Raw genomic sequence first — 9,453 nt, 5'->3', positions numbered from 1 at the left:
TACTGTAAATATTTTATGTATCTATTAATATTTAAGTTATTGTCTGGCATTTGTGTTATTCAGTAATGCATACTCAAAGGAATACAAAAACTAATATTTAATATGTACTGTATTTTATTATGCAAAGAGAGAGAGTATTATTCATTAGCTCAGCATTAGCAAACTGTACATACATAAATAACCATTTCATTTTTCATTGTTTTTACAGTTTCATTTTTGAACAGCCCAGTGATGTAGATGTCTCCATCCAGTTAGGATCGTCATCATCATCATTATTATTACAAAGCACACTATATGACATCCATCTACTTAACACTACCAGTGATTGTTTGGCTTTTTTTTTTAAAGCGAGGGATTTCAAGTGCATGCTAATAAAACAACAAAATAACTGCCATATTCAAAGGCATTTCAAACATCACTATACAAATCACCTGAATCTTACAAGTCAGTTTACTGGTTTCTTCTTGTTGCATCGATTGTTTTGCTTTAAAACACGGAAATAATATCGACGTTAAATACTTGTCTTGGCCCGAGGAGGAAGACGTCGGCCATCTTGTGGACGGCTTCAGTGCAGTACCTTCATTCAATAGCGCTCAGTGGGATTCCACTAAACGGACGTGACTGGCATACCAACCCATAACTCTAATCCTAAAGTTAACCCTAATCTTAACCAAACTTCTAACCTTAACCCTAAACTAACTATAACTATAACCAATTAGGTATTTCAACATGTGTTTGCAGGTCAGTCATGTCCCTGTAGTTTTCTCCCATGTCAGTGCTCTAGGTTCAGCTTTTAGCTCTATAGGATCTCTAGGACTAATGGGAATTTTCGCTATTTAAACTTCACCGGAAGCCCCCTAGCCTAATTGATTCTAACATCTACCGAATGCTGATTGAGTTAACAAATAAATAGCAGCAGCACTGACACACAGCACAGTCCACTTTGGCTCCCAACATATAAGTAGTGCTGTGTTTCTTCTTCAGACTCGAGATGTTTCCTCTGAAACTGTCAAAAATAAAATACAGATTACTATAAAGAATACAAAACTAATAGAGATTTGTTTTGGATATAAGGGGATCCACAAGGTATAGGTCCATTCATCTTGTAGATGGGTGTTGAACAACATGTTTCATATAGAGGCTGTTTAGGCCATGTAGCCTTGGGATGCTTTTGTTAGTCGGTTGGTTTGTTAGGTGTTAGAGAGTCTAAAATGAGTGTGAATGTCATCTCTGTGTAGCAGAGGAAGAGAGTCCTGCAGGGAGGGGGAATGTTAATATAATCCAGGAGGTCCTCTTCTATGGGCATGAGTCCACCGGTGTACAGCAGTAGGGGACATTCATTCAGATGAGAAAGTATTTCTGGAACCCGGAAGTGATGACCCTCATATGGGTGGGGGTCCATTGGTGTAGTGCAGCATGGGGTGGAAGGAGCGGGCAAAGTTGTTGGCATGGTGACAGCTGTAGTCCTCCTCTGTCATGGGCACCAGGCAGGCTAAGCCAATCAGGAGCAGGAGGAGGAGCTGGAGGGGCAGAGCTGCCCTCAGGACCCTCAGGATAAAGGACTGGCCCCTTGGGGGGCACAAGGAGGAGGACGAGGAAGAGGGGACCAGGGGGAAGTCAGAACGGGAGGAAGCGCAGCCAGCGCCGCTCTGAGAGCTGGCCAGGGAGAGAGAGAACGGCATTAGACACACCAGAAATAGCAGAGTAGGATTTTAGACACAGGAACACACATATACACACACACACATGAGTAAAAACTGTATAGAGGTATGATACTGTGAAAAGGGTTAAGATCGTAACAAACAACACACCAGAGTAAGCATACCAATCACACACACACACACAAGGTTACTCAAACACTACAGAGAAAAGGTTACACACACTCATGCACAAACCAAAGCAGCAATTTCTACACACATAATCTCTCCTATGCACAGGGAACATTAAGTAAAATCCCTCCTAGCTGTCTCAGTCTTGTTTTTCTCACTGAGTGAGAAACCCTGGCCGTACAGCCGACTGTGTGAGAGTTCAATGCCACGTCTCATTCCGAGCAGAGACCGCTGTACCAGAGACCCCTCCAGAGACTCACAGAGAAGGAGCCAAGAGGAGAGAGGAACGCTGCGTTCCTCCACCTGGCCTCATCCTCACAGGGCTGCCTGGTGGCCTGGGGGAGGAAGCTGTTAGCAGTCTGTCTGTCTGAAGGCCCTCCACACCCTATGTCTCTATCTACATGTCTCATTAATAGTTTAAATTAATGGTGGGAGCATTGTGATGTGTGTTTTACCTCAGCAGCCCTACCTCAGGAGATCCACAGTTTGGGGCCGCAAAGAACCCCCTGATCTCCATGGCAACCTAGTCTACTAGATTTCAATTTCCGAAGCCAATTAGTGAGTAACAGGGAGCAAGCAGAGCCTGGGCCTGTTCATACAATGGAGCCTATCAGCCCCAACAGAGCATCGACCACTCATCCCTGAACTAATTTAGGGCCAGGCTTCAACCCGGCCTACATGTCATTATTAGAATCCATTTAATAGAAAGCACGGAGTGAAGACTCAAAAGAACAAAGAGAGCAGTACAGAGGTGGGTGGGTTATTAGTACGGCGGTGAGAGGGGGATGAAGGGAAAATAGAGATGGAGAGAAAGGAAGGAGGAAGAGATTCAGACAGTTCATTACAGCAGATAGATAGTTTTCTATTAAGAGAAAGAGAGGAAGAGAGGGAGGGAAAGTGACTAAGCAAATAATCAGAAGGCAAAGTGAGTCAGCAAAGAAGAGGGGGGTGAAACAGATACTGTATATTCAGATAATGCCATCTCGTGGGTGAGAAATAACTACAGGGATTAGTGGTGCCAGATAGGTGAGCAGTAAAAAGATGACAGACAAGCGTTGGCAGCATCGTTCAGACAGCAGAGCACAGCAGCAGAGAGCAATGAAAGAACAGAAAACATTCCACTTTCATTCAATAAAGGAAGAAAGGAATCCCCTGAACTAGGTGATTCACGACTTTTAACAGCTGGCTTGGTTACGTCGTTTCTAGAAGGAAGGAAGATCATGGAACTCATATGGGCCAACGTTGGGGAAGTTTGGAGGGTTAAAGAGGATGCATCATTTCTCAACAGATAAGAGAGGCAGAAGAGGACCTATCAGAGGACCTATCACAGCTTCTGCCCTAACGAAATGGTTTAGGTTCGGTTTCCTAACCATATAGAGGATGCATAGAGTATAATTGATTTGAATGACTGACTGATTGGGTTAATAATTTGTACAGGTACAAAGTATGCAGTCATGGTTCCATCATCCTCCCATGGTTCTAGAGTCCAGGAGAGAGGTACCTGTGATGTGGGCTGCTCTCGGGGGGTCCTGGGTGGGCATGACTACTTTTGCCCCGGGGCTGTACCACGCAATGAGCAGGACGGGGGTAAAAGACAGAAAGAATGGTTCAATCCGGAGCAAATAAACACCAAGCTTCAGATGAAAAAAACAACCAACAAATAACAGAAAGAGCAGTAACATCAATAGAACACCAACAACTAAAGAGCAGTAACATCAATAGAACACCAACAACTAAAGAGCAGTAACATCAATAGAACACCAACAACTAAAGAACAGTAACATCAATAGAACACCAACAACTAAAGAGCAGTAACATCAATAGAACACCAACAACTAAAGAACAGTAACATCAATAGAACACCAACAACAACAATAGAACACCAACAAAAGAGCAGTAACATCAATAGAACCAACAACAACAGTAACATCAATAGAACACCAACAACTAAAGCAGTAACATCAATAGAACACCAACAACTAAAGAGCAGTAACATCAATAGAACACCAACAACTCAAAGAACAGTAACATCAATAGAACACCAACAACTAAAGAGCAGTAACATCAATAGAACACCAACAACTAAAGAGCAGTAACATCAATAGAACACCAACAACTAAAGAACAGTAACATCAATAGAACACCAACAACTAAAGAGCAGTAACATCAATAGAACACCAACAACTAAAGAGCAGTAACATCAATAGAACACCAACAACTAAAGAGCAGTAACATCAATAGAACACCAACAACTAAAGAACAGTAACATCAATAGAACACCAACAACTAAAGAGCAGTAACATCAATAGAACACCAACAACTCAATAGAACACCAACAACTAAAGAGCAGTAACATCAATAGAACACCTAAAGAGCAGTAACATCAATAGAACACCAACAAACTAAAGAGCAGTAACATCAATAGAACACCAACAACTAAAGAGCAGTAACATCAATAGAACACCAACAACTAAAGAGCAGTAACATCAATAGAACACCAACAACTAAAGAGCAGTAACATCAATAGAACACCAACAACTAAAGAGCAGTAACATCAATAGAACACCAACAACTAAAGAGCAGTAACATCAATAGAACACCAACAACTAAAGAGCAGTAACATCAATAGAACACCAACAACTAAAGAGCAGTAACATCAATAGAACACCAACAACTAAAGAGCAGTAACATCAATAGAACACCAACAACTAAAGAGCAGTAACATCAATAGAACACCAACAACTAAAGAACAGTAACATCAATAGAACACCAACAACTAAAGAGCAGTAACATCAATAGAACACCAACAACTAAAGAGCAGTAACATCAATAGAACACCAACAACTAAAGAGCAGTAACATCAATAGAACAACACAGTAACATCAATAGAACACCAACAACTAAAGAGCAGTAACATCAATAGAACACCAACAACTAAAGAGCAGTAAACAATCAATAGTAACATCAATAGAACACCAACAACTAAAGAGCAGTAACATCAATAGAACACCAACAACTAAAGAGCAGTAACATCAATAGAACACCAACAACTAAAGAGCAGTAACATCAATAGAACACCAACAACTAAAGAGCAGTAACATCAATAGAACACCAACAACTAAAGAGCAGTAACATCAATAGAACACCAACAGTAACATCAAAAGAGCAGTAACATCAATAGAACACCAACAACTAAAGAGCAGTAACATCAATAGAACACCAACAACTAAAGAGCAGTAACATCAATAGAACACCAACAACTAAAGAGCAGTAACATCAATAGAACACCAACAACTAAAGAGCAGTAACATCAATAGAACACCAACAACTAAAGAACACCAACAACTAAAGAGCAGTAACATCAATAGAACACCAACAACTAAAGAGCAGTAAATCAATCAATAGAACACCAACAACTAAAGAGCAGTAACATCAATAGAACACCAACAACTAAAGAGCAGTAACATCAATAGAACACCAACAACTAAAGAGCAGTAACATCAATAGAACACCAACAACTAAAGAGCAGTAACATCAATAGAACACCAACAGTAAACTAGAACACCAAAACTAAAGCAGTAACATCAATAGAACACCAACAACTAAAGAGCAGTAACATCAATAGAACACCAACAACTAAAGAGCAGTAACATCAATAGAACACCAACAACTAAAGAGCAGTAACATCAATAGAACACCAACAACTAAAGAGCAGTAACATCAATAGAACACCAACAACTAAAGAGCAGTAACATCAATAGAACACCAACAACTAAAGAGCAGTAACATCAATAGAACACCAACAACTAAAGAGCAGTAACATCAATAGAACACCAACAACTAAAGAGCAGTAACATCAATAGAACACCAACAACTAAAGAGCAGTAACATCAATAGAACACCAACAACTAAAGAGCAGTAACATCAATAGAACACCAACAACTAAAGAGCAGTAACATCAATAGAACACCAACAACTAAAGAGCAGTAACATCAATAGAACACCAACAACTAAAGAGCAGTAACATCAATAGAACACCAACAACTAAAGAGCAGTAACATCAATAGAAACAACAACAACAACTCAAAGAACACCAACAACTAAAGAACAGTAACATCAATAGAACACCAACAACTAAAGAGCAGTAACATCAATAGAACACCAACAACTAAAGAGCAGTAACATCAATAGAACACCAACAACTAAAGAGCAGTAACATCAATAGAACACCAACAACTAAAGAACAGTAACATCAATAGAACACCAACAATCAATAGAACACCAACAAAAGAGCAGTAACATCAATAGAACACCAACAACTAAAGAGCAGTAACATCAATAGAACACCAACAACTAAAACAGTAACATCAATAGAACACCAACAACTAAAGCAGTAACATCAATAGAACACCAACAACTAAAGAGCAGTAACATCAATAGAACACCAACAACTAAAGAGCAGTAACATCAATAGAACACCAACAACTAAAGAGCAGTAACATCAATAGAACACCAACAACTAAAGAGCAGTAACATCAATAGAACACCAACAACTAAAGAGCAGTAACATCAATAGAACACCAACAACTAAAGAGCAGTAACATCAATAGAACACCAACAACTAAAGTAACATCAAGCAGTAACATCAATAGAACACCAACAACTAAAGAGCAGTAACATCAATAGAACACCAACAACTAAAGAGCAGTAACATCAATAGAACACCAACAACTAAAGAGCAGTAACATCAATAGAACACCAACAACTAAAGAGCAGTAACATCAATAGAACACCAACAACTAAAGAGCAGTAACATCAATAGAACATCAATAGAACACCAACAACTAAAGAACAGTAACATCAATAGAACACCAACAACTAAAGAGCAGTAACATCAATAGAACACCAACAACTAAAGAACAGTAACATCAATAGAACACCAACAACTAAAGAGCAGTAACATCAATAGAACACCAACAACTAAAGAGCAGTAACATCAATAGAACACCAACAACTAAAGAGCAGTAACATCAATAGAACACCAACAACTAAAGAGCAGTAACATCAATAGAACACCAACAACTAAAGAACAGTAACATCAATAGAACACCAACAACTAAAGAGCAGTAACATCAATAGAACACCAGTAACATCAATAGAAACCAACAACTAAAGAGCAGTAACATCAATAGAACACCAACAACTAAAGAGCAGTAACATCAATAGAACACCAACAACTAAAGAACAGTAACATCAATAGAACACCAACAACTAAAGAACAGTAACATCAATAGAACACCAACAACTAAAGAGCAGTAACATCAATAGAACACCAACAACTAAAGAGCAGCAACAACATCCATGATGGTGACAGGAGTATCAAGAAACCGGGCTTTTCACATTGGATTGTTTAAGAATTACAATTACAGCAATTCATTTACAGATATGTTCATCAAACATTAGCTGTGGCTAGAAAATAGATGAAATGTTGTTATCCTGTTCATTTGACATGTTCATTTGTTGCCAATGATTAGTAATGCTTCAGGAATTTATTAATACGTGATGATGATGATATAGTGGCGTTACAGTGGGCTGTAATGACTAGAAGCATTGATGTTTATAATTAGTTGCAACTACGCTACTGGCGAACACTACAATTCTCCTCTAAAAAGCGTCAGTTAGTGAAAAGCCAGTGTTTCTTGTGCATTTTTGGCTACGCAGATCTACATGGTGAAGGTAGCAAAAACCCATCTCAAAGAACAACAGCTTGTGGAGCAACATATTCCTTAGTGGTGTAGCGTCATATTAGCAGGGCAGCAATAAAGCAATCTATAAACAAAGGGTAAAACGCAACGTCAATGAATTGCCTTAATTAACTGAATGAAAACAGAAAGGGCTGGTGGGTGGCTGCGGGGTAAAAGCTGGGGTAGAGAGTTGTCCTGTGGGGTTAGCATGCATTGGGAGAGGGAAAGGGGGTGACATTTTGGATTAAGAATAACATTTGGGAGATCACTCGATAAATCGGTCAGGGTGAATCGCTATTTCCCTAAGCAGTATACCCCACACTAATGACTTTCTACACACATAACATCCCCCGGTAAAGGACTGTGACATCCTAGATAGGTACAAAGGGAGACATTACCGATCGCCGGCGACTCGTTGAGGTCCCCTCTGAGACGGGGCTGGTGGATCCAGAGATGTCAGATTTGTCTACAGCAGACAAAGGCAGCGAGTCCTACAAACGATCAATAATATGGACAAGGACAGACAGTCAGTCTGAAGACGAGTCTTTCTTTTTCTCTTGATGCTCATCCGGACACACAGGGTGCATTTCACTATTTCATTCACTAGTACTAACTAGTTACCTGGAGAGTGATTGTCATAATGGTTGCACTAAAAAGCCCACACTATAAATGTATGTGATACGGCTGTAGGTCTTATGTGTATTTTCCTCTGACCTGTGTGTCCATGGTTTCCAGTCTCCTCTCCAGGCCCTCCAGGTCAGTGCTGACCTCCCGGAGGAGCAGCCGCAGCCTGTTCCCGATCACATGCACCTTCTCCTGGGCCTCCAGATGCTCACTACCCTGGAGCTGGTTCTGGGCCTGCTCTGAAGCCTGGGGTTGGCTTTGGGACGTGGCCTGGGTGTGGACAAGCAGCTGGGCTGAGAGCTCTTGGAGGGAGGAAGCCTTCTGCTGGGAGTCCAGCAGCTCACGCTTGATTTGCTGGAGGTGAATGGGGGAGGAGGTGAGAGGGGTAGTGCTAAATATAATTGATTTGTGCTAAGCTACAACCCTTTAGGATATTGGTCTTTTGAGAGGATAAACAGATTTGGAGTGTTGCCCACAATTTGTGTGTATTGGAGTGGAAAGTACCGTGAGTGTTCTGTGGTGAGCCCGTAGTGTTTCACGGTCGAGCCTGGGGGGGATGGGGACAACCTCGTTCCTCCTACGGTCAATGTTCTCCAACCACAACAGCAGACCGTGGCTCAGCTCATGGAACTCCTAGAGAGAGAGAGAGAGAAGAGAGATGAGAGAAGAGAGAAGAGAGATGAGAGAAGAGAGAAGAGAGATGAGAGATGAGAGATGAGAGAAGAGAGATGAGAGATGAGAGATGAGAGAAGAGAGATGAGAGATGAGAGATGAGAGAAGAGAGAAGAGAGATGAGAGATGAGAGATGAGAGATGAGAGAAGAGAGAAGAGAGAAGAGAGATGAGAGATGAGAGATGAGAGAAGAGAGAAGAGAGATGAGAGAAGAGAGAAGAGAGATGAGAGATGAGAGATGAGAGATGAGAGATGAGAGATGAGAGAAGAGAGAAGAGAGATGAGAGATGAGAGATGAGAGAAGAGAGATGAGAGATGAGAGATGAGAGAAGAGAGATGAGAGATGAGAGATGAGAGAAGAGAGAAGAGAGATGAGAGAAGATAGATGAGAGAAGAGAGAAGAGAGAAGAGAGAAGAGAGATGAGAGATGAGAGATGAGAGATGAGAGAAGAGAGAAGAGAGATGAGAGAAGATAGATGAGAGAAGAGAGAAGAGAGAAGAGAGAAGAGAGATGAGAGATGAGAGATGAGAGATGAGAGAAGAGAAGAGAGATGAGAGAAGATAGATGAGAGAAGAGAGAAGAG

The 9,453-nt window shown here is 40.7% G+C and overlaps 1 protein-coding gene across 1 annotated transcript in view; it reads right to left on the bottom strand.

Annotated features, from left to right (window-relative positions):
* Positions 1–96: 96 nt before the first annotated feature.
* Positions 97–9,453, bottom strand: part of syne1a (spectrin repeat containing, nuclear envelope 1a) — a 201,305-nt gene continuing 191,948 nt past the window's right edge. Inside the window, exons 142-146 of the mRNA XM_052523863.1 lie at positions 8,702–8,830; positions 8,288–8,551; positions 7,972–8,064; positions 3,331–3,389; positions 97–1,656 (exon numbers count right to left, since the gene is read on the bottom strand). Coding sequence (XP_052379823.1) covers positions 1,383–1,656; positions 3,331–3,389; positions 7,972–8,064; positions 8,288–8,551; positions 8,702–8,830 — 819 coding nt within the window. The 3' untranslated portion in view covers positions 97–1,382. The remainder of the gene's footprint in view (positions 1,657–3,330; positions 3,390–7,971; positions 8,065–8,287; positions 8,552–8,701; positions 8,831–9,453) is intronic.

This window comes from Oncorhynchus keta, chromosome 8, assembly GCF_023373465.1.
Source record: "Oncorhynchus keta strain PuntledgeMale-10-30-2019 chromosome 8, Oket_V2, whole genome shotgun sequence".
Classification (NCBI taxonomy): domain Eukaryota; kingdom Metazoa; phylum Chordata; class Actinopteri; order Salmoniformes; family Salmonidae; genus Oncorhynchus; species Oncorhynchus keta.
The sequence above is the reverse complement of the archived record's forward strand: the minus strand, read 5'-3'. Positions and strand labels throughout refer to the sequence as shown.